The sequence below is a fragment of the Protopterus annectens genome, chromosome 4.part0 (genome assembly GCF_019279795.1).
Source record: "Protopterus annectens isolate FY-2018-M chromosome 4.part0, PAN1.0, whole genome shotgun sequence".
Taxonomy (NCBI): domain Eukaryota; kingdom Metazoa; phylum Chordata; order Ceratodontiformes; family Protopteridae; genus Protopterus; species Protopterus annectens.
In genome coordinates, this window is record NC_056733.1 from 181,737,255 (window position 1) to 181,764,988 (window position 27,734).

Consider the following 27,734-nt stretch of genomic DNA (forward strand, 5'->3'; position numbering starts at 1 on the left):
TTTTCACTTCATACCATATAAGTAATATATCAGTCCAGTCAGTCATTATCATAAGTGACCTAGGCACTCTTTCTGATAATTTCTTATCTTTTGACCATCATGTCTCAATAACAGTTGAAAAATCCTTTTTGTTGATAAGTCCTTTTATTTGATCATCATGTCTGCAGTAGTTAAGCAGTCCTTTTATCTGTCTCAACTAATTTCCAGAGAAGTCTTAATTGCCCTTTACTCATTTCATATCTAACCCATTGTTGAATATAATGCCCCTTTTGGCACATCAGCCAGCTTGATATATATATTTATATAATGCTTTGTAGTTCATATTTCCAGTGCTTCTCAGTAACATCTAAATTGAACTGTTTGCACAACTACTTTGTAAGACTCTTGCCACATTATTGTGTTTTTCTGTGTATAAACCCTCAGTTGTCAGTATCATACCCAGCAATGAGTTTTGCTGTTTACAGTTCCGTTTTCAGAAGCTACATTTGTCTATTTCTCTTTTCTACAGACTTTGTAAACCAGTGTGTACATAGTCTACTCTCCTGGGCAGCCATTATTAGTTATTCATTTTTGGTTTCAATTCACCTCTCCTTAGCCATTCCTGTGTCAGGTTCTGGTCAACATGAGTTTTTTCAAGAAGATCTCTATACTTGCCACTATATTTGTAGACTCTCCATTTTTTTCCTTCTCATCTGATCCCTTTCTTTATGTTTCTTTCATTTTTGGCACTCATTGTTGTCTGATTTTTGGCTAGTTCTGGTATGATTTTCATTCTCACTTTGTTCCAAAATGGTTCTGCTAAGCTAAGCAAATATATTACCTTAGATGTCATCTTTTCATGCTTTAGAACATTCACTATGATTGGACCTGATGAAGTCAGTAAATATGTATGCAGCCCCACAACTGCAGATCTATATATGTAGTCAATTTTGAGGGGGCTCATACCTCCTTTAGAGCAAAGAATATGTATATAATCTTGGTATACATTAATTTGTATGTATTATTGGATAATCATGAAGCATTTTTTCTTGTTTTCATTTCTAATGGGTTCAGTGCTTTTGTAGCTGATCAGTCAGATCAAAGCTGTAAATTAGAACAGGAAGAGCCAATTGATTTATAGTGTGGATGGGCCGCGGAGGTGCAGCAGTTAGCATTGTTGCCTCACAGCAAAAGGTTCTCCCGTTCGATTCTCGGCTGAAGTGCCTTCTGTGTGGAGTCTGCATGTCCTCCCTGTGGTCGAGTGACACATAAAGACATGCAGGTAGGTGTGTGCATGAATGGATGTGCCTTCTTTGATGGTTGGGCATCGGGCTGGCAACTCGGCACCGTAAAAATACACCGCCAGTCATTAGCGGACTGTTCCACTGTGGTGACCCCTAACTGGGGAAAGCCAAAAGACATTACTTTTTTGAAAAATTATTTGAAATGCTGCTGCTGCTGAAACCAAAGTCTGATTAATGCACTGAGACTTGCAGGCTGTTAACTTTCTCAGCACTGTATTACCTTATGCACAGTCACTAATAAAATAACTTATCTATGCAACAGATGACACGTACTATACTGTTATAGTTTACAGCTTTGATGTGCAAGGTTTACTTCACAGTCAGTATAGATGATAACTTTCCATTCACCATTTACCTCAGAACAAACATGTTCTTACACATACAAGATCTAATAAAAAATCGGATCTAACACCCTTTAATTTTACTTTCCTTTTATACAGTTTTTTGTGCCATTCAGATCCTGTCCATGAAAGCAGTCTTTTGATGTTAATACTGTTGGACTTTTCTTGATGTCATGCAGTCTGTTGATAAGCTAATTTGTGTTCTGTTTCAAGGTGAATTATGTGACAATCCTACACTTAGGGAGCTGTTTCTGTCTCCATTTATCCTTGCACCTGGTTCTCAGGAATTAAGGAGTTATTCTTATCTGCATTTCTCCTTGAAGCTGTACCAGTTACAAAATGTTTGCATTGCACACAGTAGGATGCCAAACCATGCATACTATATTTTTTCTATTTTTCTACTTATTTCCAGCTAAGAGAAGTTTAACCCTTTAATGTATATATACTAACAGAAATGTGCATGAATCTAGGCGTATATATATATATATATATATATGTGTATATATATATATATATATATATATATATATATATATATATATATATATATACTTTCTAACAAACAGAAGTATACATGCACTAGTGTAAGTGTTTAAATGTATATATAACAGCTTTTACTCCTGGATGCCAAAGTAATTTTCAATATTAGCGTTAGTTTTTTTGAAGTATTCCTTACTGAGCTTCATTCTCATTTGTGTATGATTTTATTGTTGACTTTTCATTTCTTCCAAGGTATTTATACAGGTTTACTATCATATACCCGAAATGTACTCAGTTGACTGTTCACATGGTCGACCGTGATTGTGCGAAATTCACAATGTCGAACACCGGAATTGCCGAAATACATGTCGACTGCTACCTAGGGACGGGTTTCAACATGGGTCGAGATAGGGGCAGATGTGTATTTCGGCAATATCAGTGTTCGACATTGCCTACGGTCGACATTCTGATTTTCGAACGAAGTGGAGTCAACCGACTTCACTTCGAATAAATGATAGTAAACCATTTATACACACCCTCCTGATCAAGTTCTTTTATATCCCATTCCTGTCCCAGTTTGATATTTTCTTGGTGTTGCAGTTTTTCTTTTGTAAATGTTGCTTTTGCACATTTATGAAGACCAAATGTCATTCTTATATCATCTGAGAAAGTTTTAACCATCCGTTGTGCTTTTCTATCCTTGTCCGATGAACTATACAGTTTTAGATCATCCACAAAAGTATGACATGAAGCTAACATACATTTTGACAACAGTCTGTTTTGATAATTCATATGCCGATATCAAAAGTAATCATTCTGGTGCAATTCATATTCTCTTTTTGTGTTTTGCTTTTCCATAAGGGAAGTGTTCACAGCCCAGGTTATGTTGTCTATAGACATACTCAGAAAAAGACATACACATGTGCACGCTTTTATGTATGTGTTTGTTTTTTGTTTTTGGAAAGAGGACCCTTGCATATTTTACACCTGTAATTGTCAGTACAAAATGGGGAGGTGGAGATAAAAATAAAGTAATATTTTTTATCTTTATTTCATACCTGAGGCATTGCTGCTGTCAGATCCCTACAACTGTCCCTGATGGAAAGACTGACACTGGATTTGGATATTTACAAGAAAGTAACTTGATCAAATGACTCTCATACCAAAACAGTACCACCAGTTGGAAAATAGGTGATAGCTGTTTCTTCTTTATCCAGTGGTGGAACAATCTCAGAGTCAGAGAAAATAGTTGCATGGGCAGTGAATGAGGGTCTGGGTAGCAAAACCTCCTCCACAGAGCATGTCATATCCCCCTTATTGCTTCTGTAGAATGCTAGTGGATCTAGCTACTTTCATCTGAACATCCTACAGCTAAGGACCCTGAAGCAGTAAGTATCCTGTGTTATTTAACCAGGAATTGTTGGATGCAGTCAGAAAATGATACAAGATGTGATTTTAAGTGATATTAAATCACTCTTCAGGTTTGCAAATTGACAAGGATAGTTTTCTTTTTAACTTGGTATGAGGACTTTGTTGCTTTGACTTTTAGAATGCCAGAATATCAATAACTGCTGAAACATGAGGAATATAAAACCAGGAAGGTACTTGTGTTTTTATTAGCATATTAATAAAATATGCTTACAGTTTCCACGATAATACAGCTTTATTTTTCAAGTACTGACATTGTCAGGTTGGACTATGCATTCAAGTTGATATAGGTTCATAGATTAGTACTAAGCTACCTGCCCTTGCGAGCCATTTTAAGCTTAGCCAATTACCCCTTGTGAGGCTCAAACTCTGCACCTTGTGTTTGTAAGGCAAACACCTTAACCATTAGGCCACCCTCCCAACTGCTTGGTAAGGTTGGAATGTACAATCATACTCTCACATAATTAATAATTATTGAGGGGGATGAAACATTTAAGCCTGGCTGCTAGTAAAGAGGATTAAAGCTCTGAGCTTCTAAAAGCTGTTTTCTCTAGTCCAGGACACAAGTTTTGATTCCTTTCTCTTCCATTTGCCTACTTAATGACTTTGAGCAAATCACTTCTCAGCCAATACTTCTTGCCTGCCCCTGACAACAGACAATTGTGTCCAATGGGCTTATCTTGCTAGCAGAAGAATAAAAACGGTGTGTGTGTGTGTGTGTGTGTGTGTGTGTGTGTGTATGTAAGACACATTTAGTATTTATGTGAGAAGACAATTTTCATTCTGTCAAATACTGGCACCGGTGACCCACAAATGGCCACAGTATGGAAGATTTTACATTCGGAGAATGGTGCTCTGCCATTGTCACTCATTTTATTCATTGGGCATGGAGGGGTAAAAGAGAATATGTGGATGAGACCTGGTTTTGTTCAATGTGTACAGTTTCATTTGAAAGGGCAGTGTTGCTTGGTTCCGACATTACTGTGAGGTACAGATTACAATAGACAGTGAGCACAGTGTGTGTGAGCGTGTTTATGTGTTTGTGTACACACTTTTGTGTGTGTGTGTGTGTGTGTGTGTGTGTGTGTGTGTGTGTGTGTGTGTGTGTGTGTGTGTATTAGTGCAACAATGCCTAACCCATTGTCAGCCAGCAGCATGTTTATCTGAAGAGCATGCCTTTCACACAGTTTGCTTTAGCCTCTTGTTAGTGATTGGAGGAGAAAGACACACCCACAGACCATTCCTATGTGGCTACTATGTCTCTTGTGTTTGCAGGAAAACGTGAAAATTACGTTTCCTTTGCAAATAAAGGCTGTCATGGTGTCCTGATCATTTTAGAAACAAGAAAAACAAACAGGTATCACTCTTAGCAAAAGTCTGTCAGGCAACTTTATGATTTACTACAGCTTTATCTGGTGGTGTGTGCTGAGTGCATTTCCTGAACACACTAGTTTTATTTATGCAGATTTGCCGTCAATATATATTTTTTAATGATAACCTTGTCTCTAGCTGATTGTCACTGTTGAAGTGACACCGTGACCCCATGTACAAAAATGGGAAAAAGGGGTTGTGGATGGATGAATTACTTTCATTATCTCATCCCTGCCTTGACATTTTCTTTCTCTCATTTGTTCTAATTTATTTTCTTCCTTTGGAGAGCTGATCCCATTATAGTACATACATAGTAGAAATCATGGCTTCAGAGCTGCTTTTATTATATTGTGGGTGTGCTATTGAAGGACAAAGAGTGCTGCTATTTATCTGCCAGGAGTGGGTGGGTGGGATATGGAATGATGTAGCTTGGGTGAGGACACCAAGTTATCTGAGGTGTGTGCTGGCATTAAAATGCCACTGATATAACATGCTGAGGGTTTATAAAAACATTGGATAATAGGAGTCTGTCCTGACAGAGTAAAGGGATAAAGTGCTAAATACAGCCTAGGCAGCCTGAGATCAAGTCACAGTTTGGGTGTTTGATAGTATAGGCAGGGGAGGGAGAGGCAGGGCTGGTTGCACCATGTACCTATCACCTTTGGAGAAGGGGCTAGTGACAATGATGTGATTTGAAGTTGGACTTGTAGCTTACTAACCCACCAATGATGACCAGTGCCCCTAAGTGGGCATATAGGTGAAAGTGCTCATGATAGAAGATATTATGAGCTAATGTAGTGAAGCAGTTAGCTTATTCCTTCTCCCAGGAGGTGGGATTAAACAAATACAAAAATAGCTCTCATTGCTAGGATGCCAGTGAGAGCATACTTCCCGGTGTCAGCCTGCATGATGGTCCTTCCAGGCAGCTATTGCCTTAACAGAGCTGGAGAATCTCTCATGTAGGGGCTTACCCCACTGCTAGGGAGGAAATCGGCCCTAGTGTAGTTGGGGAAGGGCTTGGTGATCTGCAAGTGGAAGGGAGAAAATAACATAGAGAAAAAAAAAACATTAAATAACAGGAGATTTGTGTTCACATCGTTTTTCCCTCATCCCATATACATATCTAGCTATATATAGCTGGCTAAATGGATACAGATATTTAATTATAACAATAATAATATAGTATACCAGAAAGATTGTTGTAACTTAATGGAACATAATTGCAGGGATGTTAAAAAAATAATCTTAATGAAGAAACAAAATATTTCAAATACTTGTTTGTCTTTTCCGCTTTTCCCGGTTAGGGGTCGCCACAGCGGAACTCCGGTCTGCTAATGATTGGCAGTAGATTTTCACAAACGCCGAGGTGCCAGCTCAACGTCCAACCTTCAATGAAGGCACGCCCACTTACGCATGTCTTTCGAACACCACCCAACCATGGGGAGGACATGCAGACTCCACACAGAAGGCAGTCCCCACACTCCAGCCAAGAATCGAACGGGAGAATCTCTTGCTGTGAGGCAACAATGCTACCGCTTATAAAATATTTATTGCAGGTTACAAATTCTATAGGCATCCATATGAGGGAAAAATCATTTGTTTGATCTGCTAATGCGAAAAAATATAATTGAGAACAGTGTTATGCTGCACTACTTATTCTTGCTACTTTACAGGTCTTGGGTTCAGTTATCCCCTCCAGTTACTGTCTCTCTGAAGTTTGCCTTTTTCACTCCAGGAGCTCTAGTCTGCTTTTGGGTTGTGGTTGAAAAGGGTCTACAAAAAGCAGACTACTTGCGTGTGACTTTCATACATTTAACATAAGTTAGAAAATAACTTGTGACATAATTAAATACAAGCTATTGATGCATGCAGAGGTTTAATGTTAAACATTTGAATACTTTTTTGATTTTTCAGACATTTTAAGAGGTATTTATGACCTCAATTAAGCTGTTTCCATTTTTTCTGTGTTTTTCAGTTGATTTTAGTTATGTGACTTATTAGTCATGTGATTTTAGGCTGTTCTGAATGTATTTTAATCTTCCTTGTCTAATGAAGAGCACTTAACTTTAAATGGTTTACTCAATAAACTGCTATTTAGTCTAGTGGTGCAGTGTTATTGTTTAGTGTAAAATACAGAGTAGTCCATACCTATATTTTCAGACTATAAAATTGGACTTGAATATGTTTTATATTGTTTGTCTTTTTCTGCATACCAAGTTGTTACTCTACTAGGAGTTATCATTTGTGGTTTGAGTCACTCAAATGAAACTGACCAAATCACCATCCATCCATCCATCCGTCCATCCATCCATCCATCCATCCATCCATCCATCCATCCATCCATCCGTCCATCCTTCCATCCAAGCATCGATCCATCCATTTTCTGATAGTCCACTTTATCTTTACTAGGCTGTTGGATACTAGTGCATATCCTATCAGCCAGTGTATTCATGGCTTTGATGCTCATTTTGGCCAGGGCAACAATCTTTTACAGGATATACATGCTCACTCATTCATTCACATACTGCACACACATCTATGGGTAATTCTGACAATCACCAGCCAACCACATACATTACTTTGGGAAGTGAGAGGAGACCAAAGCAACTGGAATAAGCCCATATAAGCAGGAGGAGGACATGCAAACTGTGCACAGAAGGCACCTCAGGTGAGATTTGAAGTGGAGAACCTGTCACCTTGAGCTGGTATGTTTCTCACTAGATCACTGTGCCACATCTTGAAAGCTCATTTTGGCAAAATTAAGATTCCAGAATTGATCTTCTCAAAAGAAAAGAACTATAAATGTTTAGTGAAAAACATTATTTTCTTTGTTGGGGACAGAGTCTGTCTCACAACCCAGCATGTAGAGGGCTGCCTTGTATGCCCTGAACGTTTAGAATTAACTGCATGATCAGTGAATTTTGATGGAAATTGAGAAGTTCCCCATTGCAGTAAACCTGGAGTACTGGGAAATACACGGAGAAACACACACACACACACACACACACACACACACACACACACACACACACACACACACACACACACACACACACTCACTGAGGTAAACTATGTTTTCCGTTACTATACTGGATGAAAAAGAGTTTCCCTTCTCTTAGCTAAAGGAATTATCTCTGGAGTAGTGTGCTTTTATTAAACTATTCTAATAAACTTGGATGTCTAATGTGTTTTCTTGTATCGGTTTGCTCACTCATTTGCAGCAATGTTTGCAGGATCACTCAAGACTGTGGCATCTTAAGAGAAAAACTGAATATTTTCTGTGTGATTATTAATCTCCATCTGAGGGGGTTATGTGAGTGGAGCTATTCACAGAGGAATGAAGGAGGGTTTTCTCCCTGAAAAAAAATCTGAATTGAATTGGTATATTTCTTTAAAAAAGTGCATTATCTTTCTGGTATTTCTGATATGATGGTTTATGCAAATAAAGGCATATTTATATATGTTGTGTCAAGACAGATGCCTTTTAGGGAATTTGGGGGTAAGAACATGTAGGGGAAACTTTTATTCAGTGTTATGCAAGTTTTTTAAGAGAGATCAAATCAAGCAGAAATTCTGGTATGTGATTAGGAGAATAATAGACTGCATTTTGTATCAGTCTTAGTGGATCTACAGGTGTTGCCTCATGATAGCTAGGTTAGTATCAACACTGTGCCAGACATCTGTGGTGATTCAAGTAAGTAAATATTAATGGCAGAAAGTATGGTGAGGGGGAACACAATACCTGCCAACCATAAGAAACTTAAGAATAAATGAACAATAATTATCTCGGATGGTTTGGTTACAGCTGCTTAACTGCTTTATATATTATGACAGCCAATAATTGCATTTATTTGTAAATAGTACATGTAACAGAATATTTTTTTAAATGAACTTGCTTTATAGTCCTATTAGAAATGCAGAATAGGATAACTGGTTAATTAAAGTCCTACCAGTATCAAATCGCTCAGCAATAAAAGAGTTGTTCACTTCAGTGCTACATATATATAGATGTGTGTGTGTGTGTGTGTGTGTGTGTGTGTGTGTGTGTGTGTGTGTGTGTGAATATGTAAAAACAATGGACCTCAGTCATACTTCTAACCCTTAGTATTGCTAAATAATGATCCTAGTATTAATTCTACTGATTCCACAAAATACTGTGAAAATATGCACACAGTAACACTTTCACATTTCTGTCACAAAAATAAGCAGGATTTCAACAAACTGTTCTTAGCTAAGACACCTGAAGAGTGCAACCATGTTTAATTGTATTTCACCTCGTATCACAAACTCTGTATATGCATGATACCTGCAACTGAATGAAATCTCTGTGTATGTATGACACTGACAATTGAATGTAATTTGCGCATCTCTGTCTTGCCACTGACGGCAAGCTCCTCATATGTATACCAGACATATTTATTAACAGCTCTCACCAAAACAATAATAGTGTCTTAAACACTGAATAATTGTACACGGTGACTGTCTTGAATACTGAATGAATGTATATATAGTAAGTCAAGCTCCGCTCAAGTAACCTGCACACATGACCTCAACCTGGTCTGTGACATCAATAGGACTTGTTGGTGGGACAGATTTGTGTCCCAGAGAATCCCCTTCTGTGGAATAGACTCCTTCTTCACATCAAGCAGAGTACCTCATTAACCTTTTTTAAGTGCAACCTGGGTAACTGGATGGGGAACAGAAAATACACCCCTGGGATTTCACCTGTGTCGCTGCTGGACAGGGATATCAGGTGCTGACTTGTCAGAACATGGGCTAAACTCTTGGCTTGGCTTGTAAGGGCCTTATGGCCAATACCCTAGTAACTTCCTATGATCCTAAGTCAACAATGAAACAGAAAAAGCATTACTATCTGTACAAAAAGCTGAAAAGGATCCCTGGACCAGCTCACTTATCCAGTTAAATAAATGAATAAATACATGCATGCATACATAAATAAGTAAATCAATCAATCAGTGGTAGATGGTAGGCATTTAGTCTATCATACTACTGAAGATCTCCCCTGCCAGTCTTGCTGTTGTTGGGATTTGTTTCACAATGTATGTTTCTGTACTTCCTTCCTTGTCTGCAAAATGTTACATGGAACCCAATATATGTTTTCAACCGAACACTTGAAATTAGATCTTTCATTCCTTTGCATATATCCATTCCCTGCTATTTTTCCAAACTCTAAGGATACTGCAATTTACAATTTTGCTAAAGCACTTACCCATAGGTATAACTATCACCTTTTTAAATGGAATATTTCTTACTGGAACTTGAGGATTTTGTGGAGCAGTTTATATGTACAACCAATTGCGAGGCTGTACTTCCATATATTAGCAAAATTAAACATTTCTTGTAGAGCTGTTATTGTATATTATCACTGCAGTTTGTTTTGGTTGCATTATTTTACAGTTATCTGTAATATTTTATTTATTTATTTTACGGGACACAGCTTCCCAAATCAAGGCAGTCCTGTGAAGACAGGGAGAGATGATAACCTATACTACAAGACTAGAAGTAACAAATATTACTACATATCAATGTCTGTCAAATTAACATATAATATAAAATCAATTTTCAAGAATCCCTGCCATCCCAGACTAGGAACCTATGAATTTGCTGTATAATCCCACACCTGCTCCTTTCCTTCAGCTCTAATTTGTAAAAACACAAAAGCAAGTGCACACATATACATACACATACACAAATATGCATTGTCTCTTTCTGCCTGTGCTTATGTTACAGATCTACCTTCACAAGGCCTCTACCTGTGACAGTTTCACATTGTTTTTTTGCTGCTGCAGTTTTGTGTTCCCTTACATGGGCTGTCTGTCCATCCTCTCCCCTAATTTACTCTTGTTTCTCTTCAATTTTCTCTTTACATCGAGTAAGGCTGCACCCCCTCATGCTAACTGTACTACTTTCTCCCTTTGCCTTTCATAATATCTGTTTTATGTTTTGGATTTTTTTGTTTACTGTATTTATTTTTCTGTTCTTATGAATTTTGAGCATTACTAATATAAAACTGCAACTACTACAGAAATGAAGAAATTATTTTTGTACTTATGCATGTTTACTGTCCGCAAATATTTTTAATTATCACTTTTATTACTTATATAGATTAGCACTCGGTGCTTATGCATATTTGCCATGTGCAACTGTATTCCTTATTAGGTATATTCCATTCTATGCAGCTGCTTATGTGTCTTGTACCTGTCTGGGATGTCCAGGATCAGTCCACTCAACCAATAATCAAGTAAATAAAGGAAAAAAATGTGGAAAAGGAACTAATAGCCCAAAATACTTTTTAAGTATTAGACATGCATATGTATTAATACATAAATAAGAGTGGTGCAGTGGTGCAGCAGTTAATGTTTTCACCTCACAGCAAGAGGTTCTCCGGTTTGATTCTCGGCTGGGGTGCCTTCTGTGCAGAGTTTGCATGTTCTCCCTGCATTCGTGTGGGTTTCCATCGGGTACTCTGGTTTCCTCCCACATTCTAACGACATGTGACTTGAGCATTTCTCCCTGGGCCTCCGCTGAAAATAGGTTCTGTGTAGCCTAGACGGACTTTCCCGGTCAACAAATGTTAAATAAATAATATAATAAATATTTCTTAGGACCATAAAAACATATTAAGCCTGTTGTATCAGTGAAGATAAGATTTTTTGACACAGGATGCAGTTAAAGTCTAGAGTGCTTGATTATTCATGACTATACAATGATCCCACCATTAACATTCCAAAACGTGCATGCTGATTGGCCAGCTTGCCCTCTGTAAATCCCACAATATACCAACGGAAAAAGGTCCGGTTTACCAGACTTTTTTCTGTTGGTATAAAGTGTCCAAAACTTTTTTTTTTAATAGATAAAAAAAAACAGAGCAACAGAGACTTTATTTTCTCCGTTGCTTCCATTTCAAAGCATTGATATACTGGGTATGCATAGGAACGCAAGTCCCATACGCATGAGCAGTACATCAACACATGGACACAGTATACCACCACTGGGGGAAGGACAGTAATGCGTCGTCATACAAAGACATTATTTAAGAAAAGTAAGTATTTTTTTCTTAAATAATGTCATTGTATTATAGCAATAACTGACTCCATGGTTGTGGTATATTGAAATTTACCCACGGTTGGCTTTATTTAATCATGAGGGCAACCACGCCAATCATGAGTAAATCTTTAATATACCACACCACGTGGATGGTTATTGCTTAAATAGAAAACAGCAAGCATATTGTGCATTTTTGGCATTCTGTAAATCAGTATGAAGAACAATCTTGAAAAGTCACACTACTGCCACTTACTGGGAGTGGACAATATTTTCTATGTATGTGCATGTGCATGTGTGTGCACATAAGTGTCAGTGTGCATGTGTGTGTGTTTAATCTTTGTCCTGCCTCTTTCCTTCCCCCACAGGCTGTCAATCAGCAATATGAAAACGCCTCTAACAATCTGATGATTTCTCAATGTGCTGTCTTTTAGACAGGAGCTCATTTGGAGCAAATGTGAGTCTTTTCTGCTGTAGTGCTTGCTTTGTTCTCATTATAGTGGCTTATTTACCTCAAACTCCTTGCCAAAACAATCTGCCAGCAAAATGGGAAGCTGGAGGGATATGGACATTGAGGTTAGTGCAGAAAAAGTACCGTTTGCTAATTTTCTAACTGCTTTCTTACATCATCTCTGAGTCATTATACTATTTATCTAACTGAAAAAGCTAAACCAGTTCAGACAAGAGTAGTGAACCAGGTGTATATTTATCAGGAAGGTACAGAGGCAATGATTCGCTTGCATGTCAGATTTTGATCGTTTCTGTTTCCCACTGACTGGTTTTCATTGAAGTTATGCTGGAGTTTTAAGACTACTAGTTATTGTAGAAGATGACTGTGTGTGAGCAGCTGACTTCTGAACTAAGTTATTAGCCTTTATTTTTCTATTCTGGGATGCAATGTTTCCAGCACTGACGTTTAATGAGAGCTACAATGCCATCCTGTTTACTACCTGGCTTTTACTGGAATCTGTGGCTGTCTTTTATACTATTACAAGAATTTGCAGCTGTACTGTTGTACTGTTACTGGAATCTGCGGCTGTACTGTTGTACTGTTACTGAGAACTATCATTTATGTGTGCTGACCTTTAGCAGTTGTGGAGGAGTTTTCCTCAGTTCCATGAATGTCAATCTATCCCAACCATCACTCTTTCACTGTTCTCAAAAAAGTAATGAAAAAATAAACAATTGTTTATGGATGATGCTAGGATGAATTCCTGCACTTCTTTCATTCATAATGACACTCAGAAACTTAACAGTGTTTTAATTATTTAATTCAGATCAACAATGGTGTCACCTAGATAGTTTTTTTCCTGAACCAGATGAACTCTGGCATTTGCTCACTCCAAGTCAGGACTTGTATTGTACTCCTTCTCTTTCACAGACATTATATAAAATCTTCCAGGATTTCATGAAGTTCTATTTGCAGGTAATATATTACTTCTTTAAGCAGGGCTGGATTTACCCTTAGGCACAGTAGACCTCCGCCTGGACTTGTCTGAAGGAATGAGGTTGCAATTCAGTGACTCCTTTCTTTCTGCACTATCATTTCTTTTTTATTTCATAGGATCATAGGATCATAGGAGGTTATTAGGCTACTAATCTGGAGGTCATTTCAAGCCTAGCCATTTCATCCCAATATAATACCATAGATACTGTACTCAGGACCTAGGATTGTATTTATTAATGACTGCTCATGCCCAGGAGGGTTGTGGTAAGAATTCAGTGTCCCATCCACTTGTCCAGTTTCCTTTTCAGCAGTGTCATAGAGGTGCTCTGCTTCACATGAATTGGCAGCCTATTCCAAAAACATGGCAGTCACTGGGAGACAAATCTGTCCTTCCAGCACATCCTATTCAAGTCACAAAGCATATTTAGGTCCCTGGAATGGGTAGCTCTAGTCCTGCTTGATTTACAGATGGACAGCACATTCATTAGGTTTGGGCAGGAGATTGCTCTGTAAGCCAGCCATAAGTCTCCCTTAAGAAGTCTATATGATACTGAGTATAGTGACAGAGACCTTAGTCGGTCTGTGTAAGGTACGTGCTGGAGTCCCTTGATCTTCTTAATTAGAAACCTCTGAGGTCTCTCCAGTTGCTGCAGGTGCTTTGTGCGGTTCATGTCGAAAGGGGCATTGTACTCAATTATGGGCTGTATCAGTGACAAGTATAGAGGGGTTATAACCTCCTTTGCTCTAGAGGCAATGCCTTTGCTAATCAAGTGTGCTACTTAGAAAGCCTTCCTTACTACAGTAGACACATGGTGGTCAAAGTTAAGATCGCAACCTACTTGTGATCCCAGGTCTCTTACCACTTGTTAGGTACATAGGGTACTGTTGTTAATTTGAGAGTGTAAAGGGACATTGTTTTTACCAAAGGGAATGATGATGCATTTCTTTGCACTCTGTTTGAGAAAGTAACTCAGACACACATCATTGGTTTGCATAAGACCATCCTGAAATATACTGACATCATTTGGGGATTCAGTAGTTGCACCCAGTTTGCAGTTGTCCACTAACCTGGTCAGCCACATCCCCTTAGTTTTGACCTGAACGTCTGAGAAGTATATACCAAATAGTATGGGGCCCAGCACTGACCCCTGTGACACCCCGCTGGTGAAAGGTCTGCTGGTTGATGTGGAGTCACCCACTTTGATAGTGTGTGACCAGTTGGTGAGCCAGTTGGCAAAGCATCTCACCATTTCCTTATTACTTTCTTCATGTCTTAATTGCCCTGGTGATTTTTTATGTCCGATGCACTGCCGCTGGGATGACGGGAGTGCAAGCATCAATGGTAAGGACATGGGTTGAGCTGAGTGATTACATCAGTGCCACTGCTATGACGAATGTCATATAAATTCCAGAATTTAAACTTCTGCTGGCACCAGCAAAGACAAGCAAATAAACAAAAATGGAAGACAGTACTTCTCAGACTGTGCGAGAGAGTTTTGAGTCAGTGATTTCTGCAGTCACTATCAGTCAGGAACAGAAAGTAGCTGTCCTTTTGAAATATGCAGAGTGAAGTGGAGAGCTTCAAAAGTAAATTAATACAAGGAGTCTACTAAAGAGTGGATATACCCTTTCTGCTAGTTTAATTTTCCCAGTCTTTTGGTTTTCTAATACCATGACAGGAATGAACCTCATTCCTAAGTGAGGGTATAATTAAAATATATGGAATTAGTATTGTTTGAATCTTTGATGTTAGCCAAAAGTAATCTTTGCAGCACCCACAATGTGCCCAGAATTGACTCCTTCTGTAATTCATATGCAGTTACATGAATTGGTAACATATCTAAGTATGACTGTGGATTTATTTATTAGACTCATTGCTCCTCACACTGTTGAAACTGCCTGGGTATCTTTCTTCCACACTGCTGTTGTTTCTGCCTGCAAATCCTGATGTTTTATGACTTTTTGTCTCTCCGTACCTAAGACACTGTAATAACTAGGTGTAGCAGTTTCAATGATCAAAGCTAATGTTGTCTTTTGTTCATGGATTCCTATATCTAGCTAGTAATGGATGATCCCACATGATGTACACTTCATCATTATCTATAATGTTTTGTGCTTCATGTTTCCAATACTTCTCAGCTACTTCTATATTTTAGTGTTTGCACAATCCGCAGTACAACAGTTTTGCCACATAATTGTGCCTTTCAGTGTACAGGCCCTCTGCCGTGAGTGTATTGCACTCGGCAAGATCTGCAACTGTTTCCATTTCCTTTTTACATCACCTACATTTGTCATTTTCAATGGACTTTGTAAACCAATGTGTATGTAGTCCACTATCCTGGCTGATATTATTAACCTTTTACCTTTTGGTTTCAACTCATCTCTCCTTAACCAGTCCTGTGTCAAATTCCGATCAACATGAGGTTGTTTCTGGAGATCTCTATACTTGTCACTGTATTTATGGCTTTTCCAATTTTTTTTTTTACTTTTCATCTGATCCCTCTTATATTCTGTCTTGTTTTTAGCACATTAAGTTGCCGTCTGATTTTTGTCTACTTCTTCTTTGATTTCCATTTCTGTTTGACATTGAAATGCATCTGCTAAAATAAGCAGAGAGATCATCTTCGATTTCTTGTTCTCATGTTTTAAAACTTTCACTGTGTTTGGATCTGATGAGGTCAGCAAATATCTATGCCGTTCATGAATGTAGATCTGTAGCTGTAACCAATTTGGAAAAGGCCCTTACCTCATTCAGAATGAGGAATATATATATAATCGTAGTATACACTGATTTTTTTTATATATCATTTGATAAACATGAAACATTTGTCTTGTTTTTCTGTCCAACTGAATCAATACCTTTTGTGGCCAGTTAATCTCTCCAAAACTAGAAGTTAGAACAGGAAGAGCAAATTGGATTATAGCTGAACTTTATTCATAGATGATGTCGTTTTCAATATTATTTTTTGTCTTCTGAAGTATTCCTTACTGAGTTTTATTTGCATTTGTTTATGTTTTATTACAGCTCCTTCATCAATCCCCAAATATTTATAAACTCTCTCCCCCGCTCAAGTTCATTTATATCACATTCCTATCCCCGATTGATATTTCTTGGTACTGCAACTTTCCTGCTTTAAACATTGCTTTAGTATATTTATCAAGACCAAATGACATGCTTATATCATCTGAGCAAGTTTTAACCACTCAGTTCTGCTTTCATCTCCTCATCTGAAGAATTATACAGTTCTAAGTCATTCACAAAAAGTAGATGAGAAGTCGTTAAGTCCAGGTGGTTTTATGGGAGTCAAATTGAAACCATGACCTAATCTGTTAAGTAAAGAGCTTAATGGGTTAATGGCAAGACAAAACAATGACAGTGACAGAGAATCACCCTGGAATATTCCCTTTGAATTTTATAGGTTCATAGGTTGGTACTAGGCTATTGGTCCTAGGGCCTATACAAGCCTAGCCATAACAATTCCCTGGATATTTCTTCCCACAATATTTACTTCCCTGGACCCCTGTCTAGCAGGGCTACTGACGTGATCACCTGGGTGAATTTCCTATCTCCCATCCAGTCGTCAAAGTTCCGTTTAAAGAGGGCCAAGGAGGCACTCTGCTTGACATGTATGGGCAGTGTATTACAGAGTATGGGGAGTCTTTGGGTCAGGGACCTATCCCTCCAGCATGTTTTGTTCATTGTGATGACAAGATTTAGATCCCTGGAGCATGTGGCTCTGAGGGATTGGAATTTCTTTAAGTGGAGCATGTCCAACAGCTCAGGGTTTGACATGGCCTTGTATGTTAAGCAGAGATTGCCTCTTAGTAGACGATATGTCACATAGTATAGCTGGAGTTTTTTAGCTAGTCAGCACCAGGCATCTGCTTTAGGCCTGTGATTCTTTTAGTGAGGTATTTCTACAGCCTTTCCAGCTGTTGCAGATGTGTTGTGAGGTACATACCAAATGGGGCATTGTACTCTATAATGGGTCTAATGAGGGATGCGTACAGTGGGACAATGACCTCCTTTTTTCTGGATGAAAAGCCTTAGTGATGAGGTGTGCCACATAGAAGGATTTCCTGACTGTTGTGGCGATGTGTCCCTAAGTCTCTCATCACACTTTCAGTGTTTAGTGTACTGCCACCTATGTGGTAATTCATGGGTACATGTTTTCTTCCCAAAGGGGATAACCATACATTTCTTGGCATTAAGCTTGAGCCCATGGCTCTGACACCAAGCAGCTGTTTCTGTAAGGCCCTTTGTAGAATATCCACATAATTTGGGGATTCAATAGTGGCTCCCAGTTTGCAGTCATCTGCGAACTTTGTTAGCCAGAGCCCCTTAGTGTTGGCCTGTACTTCAGAGAAGTAGATGCCAAACAAGAGCGGTCCCAGGACAGAACCCTGAGGTACTCCACTTGTCACTTGTCTGGAGCTGGATTTGGAATCGGCTACTTTTACAGTCTGGGTTCTGTCAGTAAGCCAGTTGGCAACCCATCGAGTGACATAGGGATTTTATGCCCAGCTTAGTAAGTTTATCTATGATTCCAGAGTGGGGGATGGTGTCAAAGGCCTTGGCGATGTCCAGATAGGCTGTGTGGACCACCTTACCCTTGTCCACAGCTCTGAAGACTGATTCAAAGAAGCCAGTCAGGTTCAGGAGCCAAGATTGGTCCTTCACGAACCCAAACTGGGTGGGGTCCAGTGTTTGAAGGTTGCCAATGTCTTTGTTTATAAGTTCCATGATAATGCATTCCATGCCCTTGCAGATCAGGCTCATCAGACTGATGGGACGGTAGTTCCCAGGATCCAAGGTGGATCCCCCCTTGTGGAGTGGGATAACTGTAGCTGTGTGCCACTCAGTGGGCACAAAGCCTGAGGTGAGGCTATGATTAAACATGACACTTAGGTGAGGTGGCAGTTCATTTTGTAGTTCATGTAATACACAGCCCGGGATGTCATCTGGTCCCATGGATGCTGTATTCTTAGCTTTGGAGAGTGCGGTTTCTACCTGTGTGGTCATGATTACCCGAATTTGGCAATCTTTTGGTACTGAGATGGGCCCTTTAGGGGGTGAGAGGGGGGTGAAGTTGGCACTAAATTGATCTGCCAGGATATTGGCAATATCCTTGTGATTGGTATATTTAATGCCATTCTGTTGTAGCTCAGAGCATGTCTGAGCATTGCCATTTAGATTCTTGATATAACTATATAATGCCTTGTGGTTGTCTTTGGAATCTTTGGCAATTTTATTTTCATAACTAGCTTTGGAGGATTTTATGAGGGATCTCAGCTTCTTACTGAGGCTGGCAAGGGAGTTTTTTTTGCATCCTGGCATTTTCCTCTTTTCTGCAACAGTTTCTTTCTTCTGTTGTATAGTTTGTTTATGGCAGGGGACCACCAGATTGGCTTCCTTTTTTATCTTTTATTTATCTCTTACCTTTTTTATCTCTTAGAAAATTTACTTATTTATTTTATATTTGTTAATTGGGATAGTCTGCCTGGGTGTGAACCCATTTTCAGCGGAGGCCTGGGGAGAAAATCTCCATTGTCATGGCTTAACTGCAAAGCGGTTTGCCATTGTTTAATGGTCACTGAAATGCTCAGGATATGCATGTAAGTAATTCTCACTCAGGGCTAAATTTCTAATTAAAGATATTAATACTTTTAGGCAGAAGTTAGATACTGCATCTGGGCTGGGGGTTTTCCATTTAGGGGCTTTTATTAATTTTGTTTCAGTATCTCTGGCCATTACTTCATCCCACTTCATATTCTGTTTTTCCCTTTTTTTAATTTCTCCAATTGTTTTGTGTTTCTAATACCATGATGGGAATGGACCCCATTCTTAAGTCAAAGTACAATTAAAGTTTATGAAATTAGTATTGTTTCAATCTTTGATGTCAGCCAAAAGTGCTCTTTGCAGCACCTGCAGTATGCCCAGTAATGACTCCCTTCTGCAGTTCGTAGGAGTTACATGTATTGGTAAGCGTATCTAAATAAGATTTTAGACTCTTTTTGCTCCTACTACTATTGGAACTGTTTGGGTATCTTTCTTCCACATTGCTCTCATTTCTGCTTGCAGATCCTGATATTTTATAACTTTATGTCTCTCTGTGCAGGGCACTGTAGTCACTAGGTCTGGCGATTTCAGTGATCAATGCTGCTCTTGTCTTCTTTTCCTGGACCACCATATCTGGTTTTCTAACATTTATCTTTAGAATTGTTGGTAATGGATGATCTCATGTGATGTAGACTTCCTAATTTTCTATGATGCTTTGTGGGTCATGTTTCCAGTGATTTTCAGATACTACAAAACCATAATGTTTGCACAATCCCTAGTGCAACGGTCTCGCCACATTATTGTGCCTTTCAGTATACAGTCCTTCTGCTATGAGTATGTCACAACAAGCAACGAGGTGTGTGAATGTTTCAAGTTCGGTTTTACAAAACCTACATTTGTCTGTTTCTCCCACATGTTCAATGAACTTTGTAAACCAGCATGTACATAGTCCACTATCTAGATCAGCCAATATTAACCTTTCATCTCTTGGTTTGAATTCACCTCTCCTTAACCATTTTTACGTTCGTTCCTGATCAACATGAGGTTCTTCCAGAAGTTTTCTATACTTGCAACTATATTTATTCATTTTCCACATTTCTTGCCTTTTCATCTTATCCTTCATCTTATATTCTTTATTTTGTTTTTTTGGCACATTCAGTTGCTGCCTGTTTTTTATCTACTTCTGGTTTGATTTCCATTCCTGCTTGATGCCGATATACTTCTGCTAGATTAAGCAGGGAAGTCATCTTAGATTTATTCTCCTCATGTTTCAAAACTTTCACTACGTTTGGATCTCGTGAGGTCAGCAGATATGTGTGGAGTCCCATGATTGCAGATCTGTACATGTAATCAATTTCAAGGAGGCCCATTCCTCCTTCGGAATGGGGAATATATAATCTTGGTATGCAGTAATTTTTATAGATCATTTGGTGAGCATGAAGCATCCTTCTTGTTTTAATATCTAATCTCTCCAACACGTTTTGGGGCCAGTCAATCATGCCAAAACTGTAAGTTAGGACAGGAAGAGCAAATTGGTTTATTGCTTAGATTTTGTTCCTCGATGTCAATGCTGTTTTCAGGATTAATTTAAGTCTTCTAAAATATTCCTTACTAAGTTTTACTCGCATTTGTTCATCATGTTTTATTGCTGATTCTTCATCAATTCCCAAGTATTTATATACTCCCTCTTGCTCAAGTTGTTTTATATCACATTCTTGTCTCAAACTGATGTTTTCCTGGTGCTGCAGTTTTCCTGCTTTAAAGGTTGCTTTTGCACATTTATCAAGGCCAAATGACATTCTAATATCATCTGAAAAAGTTTTGACAACCTGCAGCTGTGCTTTCAGTTCCTCATCTGATGAGCTATACAGTTTTAAATCATTAACAAATAGAAGATGAGAAGTCTTTAGACTTTGTTGTTTTCTAGGAGCTAAATTGTAGCCATGGCCTATACTGTTAAGTAAACAGCTTAATGAGTTAAGGGCAAGGCAGAACAGCAACGGTGGCAGAGAGCACCGTGGAATGTCCACCTTTGAATTTTTATCCCTGGGATAATAATTTGTCCTTTATCGTGGTTTAATTGCAATGTGGTCTGCCATTGTTTCATGGTCACTGTAACATAGTCAATCAGTGTAGGATGTATCTTATACATGTTTAAGCACTCTTTTATCCATGAATGTGAGATACTATTGAATGCTTTTTTGTAGTCAATCCATGCCATACTTAGATTCTTCCCCTTTTTACAGTTCTCCACTATGACTTTATTTAACAAGTGATCCTTTGTTCCGTATGACTTTCTTTTATTGCCTTTTTGTTCTACTGCTATAATTGAGTTTTCTTCTAAATGACTATAAACTCTGTCAGCATCAATTCCCGTGTATAGTTTATATGTCGTCGGAAGGCAAGTTATTGGTGTATAGTTTTTGGGATAGCTTGCAGGTTCACTCTTAAGTAGGAGCATTGTTTTATCTGTTGTTAACCATTGTTTTATCTGTTGGTGTCTATTTGAGGTGCGCATATAAATAGTTCTTATTTGTGGCTAGGTCTTCATGAAAAGATGTTAATACTTTTAACCAAAAGTTAGGCACTGCATCTGGGACTGGGGTTTTCCAATTATAGGCTTTTCTTAATTTTGTTTCAGTCTCTCTGACTATTATTTCATCCCATTTCATATCCTGTACCTTTAAACTTCTTATTCTTTCTTTTACATCTTTTATCCATTTAGCATCTTTGTTGTGTTCCACAGGATCTTCATAGATACTTCTCCAAAATGCATCTGTTTTTTTTCTTTTTTTGGTGGACTTTCAATTCCTTTTACCTTGTTTCCCAATTCTCTATAAAACATTTTTGGGTCATCACTAAATTGCTTATTTTGTACTTTTCCTTCATATTTATCTGTGTATCTTCTAAGTTTTTCCATCTGTGCTGAAATTTTTAATTTATTATTTGTGATATTGCATGATAGATCCTGGTCTGTTCTATTACTGTGTACTGCTTTTATCACATCTATCTTTCTTAGTATTTCTGTTGATCTATTCCGTCTTGTGTAGTCTTCTAACAGTGACACTTCTTGTCTTAACTGCTTTATATTTTTCTCTATTCGATACTTCCATGATGGTGTTTGATTTCTCCCCTTCCTTTGCTTCACTACCCTGTACTCTTGTGGTAGAACTTTATCAGTTATTAATTTAGTAGCACAGTAGTATATCCTGTTTACTTCTGTTATATCAAATGGATCTCTATGGACGGTCCTAGTTACTGTGTTCATTTGTTTTATCAGGCTTCTGACTTTTGGGGTTTTATTGACCTTCTGCATATCTATCTATGTCCATTAAATCAAGCAACTCTTCCCTTAATTCATTTTCTTCCAGACTGGGGGCACATCCTTTGTTTTCCACTTCCTATGGGAATTGTATAGAAAGTTCTATAGCATCTTCCCGTGGCACCTTATCTTCAATTTCATCCTGTGCCATTCATTGCTTTGTCATATGGGAACTCACTGCCCTATCACTCCTCAACATTGACTGCATCAGAGTTTCCACAGTCTCCTGTTCCTTCCCTTGCTGTCTAGCTTTAAGTGAATGTTTATACTGGTTTCCTGTGGAAGGTTCCAAAATATCTTGATATGGCATCTGACCAGTTGCATCCTGTCCCACTACTTTCCCCTTAATTTGAATATCCATTGCTTTATCCTGTTGTTGTGCTTCATGTATTAGATTTTCTACACTGAATCCTTCACTTTGCAGGTGGTCCATGACCTCAGTTTCTATTTCTTTAACTTCTCCATTACTAATCTCCTTTTCTTCTTTACCTCTTTGTCTTCTTATTTTTTGTATTGTAAAGTTTTCCATATCTGGATTCATTTGCCTGTATTTCTCTTCAAATATCTTTGGTGATTTTGTATTGGTTAGTTTTGCTTTCTCCTTTGCATAAATATTACACCATATTAAGTCCCTTTTTCTTTCCCATGTCTATATTTCTTCTTCAGGTGTCTCCTGATCTTCCTGCTTCTCCTTACTTTGGGGACTCACTCCATCATGCTGTGATGCAGTCTGTGTTAGACTTTCTAGATTAAATCCTTCACTCCGCAGACACTTCATAACTTCAGCTTCTATTTCTTTAACTTCTGCTTTACTAATCTTCTTTTTCACATTCCATCTTTGTGATATTAATTTTTTTATTGTGAAATTTTCCATATCTGGATGCCTTTGCCTATATTTCTCTTTGAATACCTTTGTGACTACCTTCTCTATATTAGTTAAGTTGGCTTTCTCCTTTGCATAAATATTGCACCATATCAAATCTCTCTTTCTTTCCCGTGTCCCTATTTCTTTTTTATACTTTTCAAAAATGTCTAGGTTTTGTTGTTTACATTTTTGCTCTTCCTCAGATGATTCTTTTTCCAAACAGATCAAAGTTTCCTTATCTATATACTGTTGTATTAATGAATGCAAATTTTTATTTGAAACTTCTGACAGTTTTCCTGTGAAAGTATTTTTCTTTCCTCTAATTTATCTCTTAATCTCTTTGTATATCCTCTGACTGGTAATGCTGGGCTTTTTGCATAATAGTAACAATACAGAATTTCTTTTTTATCCATATTAGTCCACTTTATCGTCTTTATGGTTCTTTTTTGGCCTATCAGTTTTTGTGATTTTTGTGGACTTCTACTTCTTTCTACAACAGGAGGGCCATCCTCCCCTTGGTCCTGGCCTGGCCCCATTTTAGGAATGTTTCCGGATTTTAAGGATTCTACACTGTCATTTTTCCAGTCCTGGCACCAGTGTGCCTACCAGGATTGGGCACTTTTTTATCCTGGGACTTGTGCACCCAGTTATCTTTTTTTGTTTTTGACTTACTTCTGTCCATGGTATATGCTATATAAATACAGTCCATCAGTGTCACCTTGGTGAGATTTTGTGAAAAACAAGGTCCACCTCGCGAAGGTACTCCTGTACATCTGAACCCCTTAATGTTTCTTTTAATTTTTCCATCCATTCACCATCTTTATGTTCCACGGGGTCTTTCTAAGTATTTCTCCAAAATGTATGTATTTTTTCTTTCTTTGGTGGTGTTTTTATTCCTTTTGCTTTGTTTCCCAGTTCTCTATAATTTTTTTTTGGGACATCAACAAATTGCTTATTTTGTACTTTTTCTTTATGTTTATCTGCATATAATTTATTTTTTCTGCCTGTGCTGATATCTTTAGTTGAGTATTTACAATAGTATATGATACATCCTGGTCTGTTATGATACTGAGTTGCTTTTACCATGTCTGTCTTTCTAAGCATTTTTCTTGATCGCTTCCCTTTTCTATATTCTTCTAACAGTGACACTTCTTTTCTTAATTGTGTTATAGTTTTCTCTATTTGATGCTTCCATGAAAGGATTTTATTTCTTCACTTCCTTTCCCTTATTGCTCTATGTTTTGTGAGTAGGCTTTAACTGTTATTAATTTAGCTGAACAGTAAAATAGCATATTTACTTATTTTATATCACATGAATTTCTGTTAATAGTCTTGATTACCGTGTTCATATGTTTTATAAGACATCTAATATTTTGGGTCTTATTTACTTTCTGTAATCTATTTCTTTTTTAGTATGTCTAGCCATCTCTTTTAAATCAAGCAACTCTTCCCATAGATAATTTTCTTCCAAACTGACAGCACATTCTCTGCTCTCTGACTCCTGTGGGCATTCTACAGAAAGTTCCAGAATATCTTCCTGTGACATATGCTGTTTAGTTGCATCCTATGTCATCTGTTGCTCTTTCATATGGCAAGTCATTGTCCCATCACTTCACAACATTGCCTGCATCAGAGTTACCACTGTTTCCTGCTCCTTTCCTTGCTGTGCTACTCCAGCTGAACTTTAATACCAGTTTCCTACTGAAGGCTCCAGAGCATCATCATATGGCACATCATCAGATACCTCTAGTTCTGTCTGCTTCTCCCTAGTTTGGGGACTCATTTGTTCCATCATGCTGTAACTTTACTTGTGCTGGATTTTCTACATTAAATCCTTAATTTCGCAGGTAATCCATAACTTCAGTTTTTATTTGTTTAACTTCTGCCTTACTAATCAGTTGTCTGTTCTACATTCCCTCTGTGTTTTGTTATTTTTTGTTCTGGGTGCCTTTGCCTGTATTTCTCTTCAAATATCTTTGGCACTGCTTTTTGTATTGAATAGTTTTGCTTTCTTCTTTACTTAAGTATTGCACCAGAGGAAATCTCATTTTCTTTCTCATGTCCATATTTCTTCTTCAGATGTCTTCTGCTCCACCTGTTTCTCCTTAATTTGAGAACTCATTGTTCCATCATGCTGTGACATTACCTGTGTTGGATTTGTTGCATGAAATCCATCACTTCTCATAATCCATAACTTCAGTTTCTGTTTGTTTAACTTTTACCTTAATAAATCACAGACTAATAATCAAGAGCTCCATATCAGCCTAGAAAATAACAAAATACAACAAACAAAAGCTGACTGATACACTGCAATACTTATTATAATAAACTGCAAAGTGCGTTCATTCATCTCACATGAACTTCATCAGAACAATAGTAAAATGCAACCATCCCCTTTTTTATATCATCAAATCAAATTCATTTAAAGTAAACCCACCAATCAACAAAGTAAACACATGGCTACCCCCAGACCCACATCGTAAAGTCACAGTATTCCATAAATATTTCCATAGACAATTTTGTCACTAAAATTTAATACACAACTTTGAAATAATATCATAGTTTAAATGCAATATTGTAGTTTCACTCAAATATATAAAGTTGTATTTAAAACAAATGATTGTAAAAACCCTAAAAGCATATTCATTTAATGTCTGTTTTCAATACAATATACTGTTAATACTAAATTGTACATTGATAACAGGGTACTGTGTGGCATTCAGCTTTATTTGCCATAATAAATACTTCATTTCCAGCTGTGATTCCCAATTCTCCCAATAATGTTCAGTGGCACTTTTTCTATGATAAAAATTAAAAACTTATTAAAATTAATACACTCCTTAGTATCCATAAATAATGTGTCCCTCTCATCCTTCTTTTTAATTAAGTACAACTATATGTAAACCATAGACTTGAGTGCTCATAAAGTTTTCCCAATATAGAAAGTTTCACATAACATACATTGTGCTAAATATACCACTCTGACAGTTGTTGTTGTTGTGTCTTTCGGCTTTTCCCGGTTAGGGGTCATCACAGCGGAACTCCGGTCCGCTAATGATTGGCAGTAGATTTTTACGTGCCAAGTTGCCGGCCCTGACGCACAACCTTCAACGAAGGTATGCCCATTCACGCATGTCTCCACACAGAAGACGCTCTAGCTGAGAATCGAACAGGACAATGTCTAGTATTACAGTTAATCCTACCATTTCCTCTAACCACTCTAGGATATGTAGCAACTGTTACATTGCTTCCTTGTAAAACAAAGCAATATTGCTTACAAGCACAACATTTAAACATACCATATTTACCATTCAAATGAAACTTATTATTTTCACTCTCCAATACGTCCTTTAAATGTATTTCCCTTTTATATACAAATCTAGGATCTGTACCAGTCTTACCAAGTAGGTTAAAACACTGAAAAATCCCATTTCAGTTTCTACTTATAATATGCATAACTATTCTATTAGTATTGTTTTAAGCTACAATCATTGCTGTTTTTTAACTCATCCCTATTTTCATTTTTATTATAAATTACATAACCACTATTCTTCAAAATAGGGCAATACCTACTCCCCCATTAAAAAAACTTCATCAGTCATCACTTTTAATTAGATTTGGCACTAAATATACAGACCCAACTGATATTGCCAACATCCTGGCAGATAGGTTTAGTGCTAACTTTACACCCCTCTCACCCCCTAAAGAGCCCATTTCTATACCGGAAGAATTCAAAGTTCCTGTAATCACGGCTGCACAGGTAAAAACCACACTCTACAAAGCCAAGAACACAGCATCCATGGGACCAGACAACATCCCAGGCTGTATTCTACATAAACTACAGAACGAACTGGCACCCCACCTAAGTACCATGTTCAATCATAGCCTCACCTCAGGCTTTGTGCCTGCTGAATGGCACACAGCGATGGTTATCCCACTCCACTAGGGGGGAGCCACAATGGACCCCAGGAACTACCGCCCCATTAGCCTGATGAGCCTGGTCTGCAAGGCCATGGAACGTATCATCATGGAACTTATAAACAAAGGCATTGGTAATCTCCAAACTCTGGACCCACCCAGTTCAGGTTTGTAAAAGGCAGATCATGTCTCCTAAACCTGATAGACATTTTTGAAGCAGCAACAAAGCCGTAGACAAGGGTAAGGTGGTTCACACAGCCTATCTAGATTTTGCCAAGACTTTCGACACCATCCCCCACTCTGGAATTATAGATAAACTCACTAAACTAGGTATAAATCCATATGTCACAAGATGGGTTGCCAACTGGCTCATTGACAGAACCCACACTGTGAAATTAGTAGACTCCAAATCCGATTTCAGACCAGTGACAAGTGGAGTACCACAGTGTTCAGTCCTGGGTCCTCTCCTGTTTGTTATCTACTTCTCTGAAGTACAGGCTAACACAGAAGGACTTTGGCTAACGAAGTTCGCAGATGACTGCTAACTAGGAGCCATAATCGAAACTCCTAACAATGTGGACATCCTACAAAAGGGCCTCACTGAAACAGATGCCTGGTGTCAAAGCCATGACCTCAAGCTCAATGCCAAAAAGT

At 38.0% G+C, this 27,734-nt stretch overlaps 1 protein-coding gene across 3 annotated transcripts in view; it reads left to right on the forward strand.

Moving 5' to 3' along the window:
- The window catches only part of AFMID (arylformamidase), a 737,969-nt gene that overhangs the window by 24,849 nt on the left and 685,386 nt on the right, over window positions 1-27,734 (forward strand). The window contains exon 1 of one of the 3 annotated variants that reach the window (XM_044068166.1): window positions 12,382-12,544. The exons of 1 other annotated variant lie outside the window; for it this stretch is intronic. In XM_044068166.1, the coding sequence (XP_043924101.1) occupies window positions 12,515-12,544 (30 nt within the window). In that variant the 5' untranslated portion in view covers window positions 12,382-12,514. Of the gene's footprint in view, window positions 1-12,381; window positions 12,545-27,734 lie in introns of those variants that run through there. One more of the 3 variants, XM_044068167.1, reaches the window with a different exon arrangement.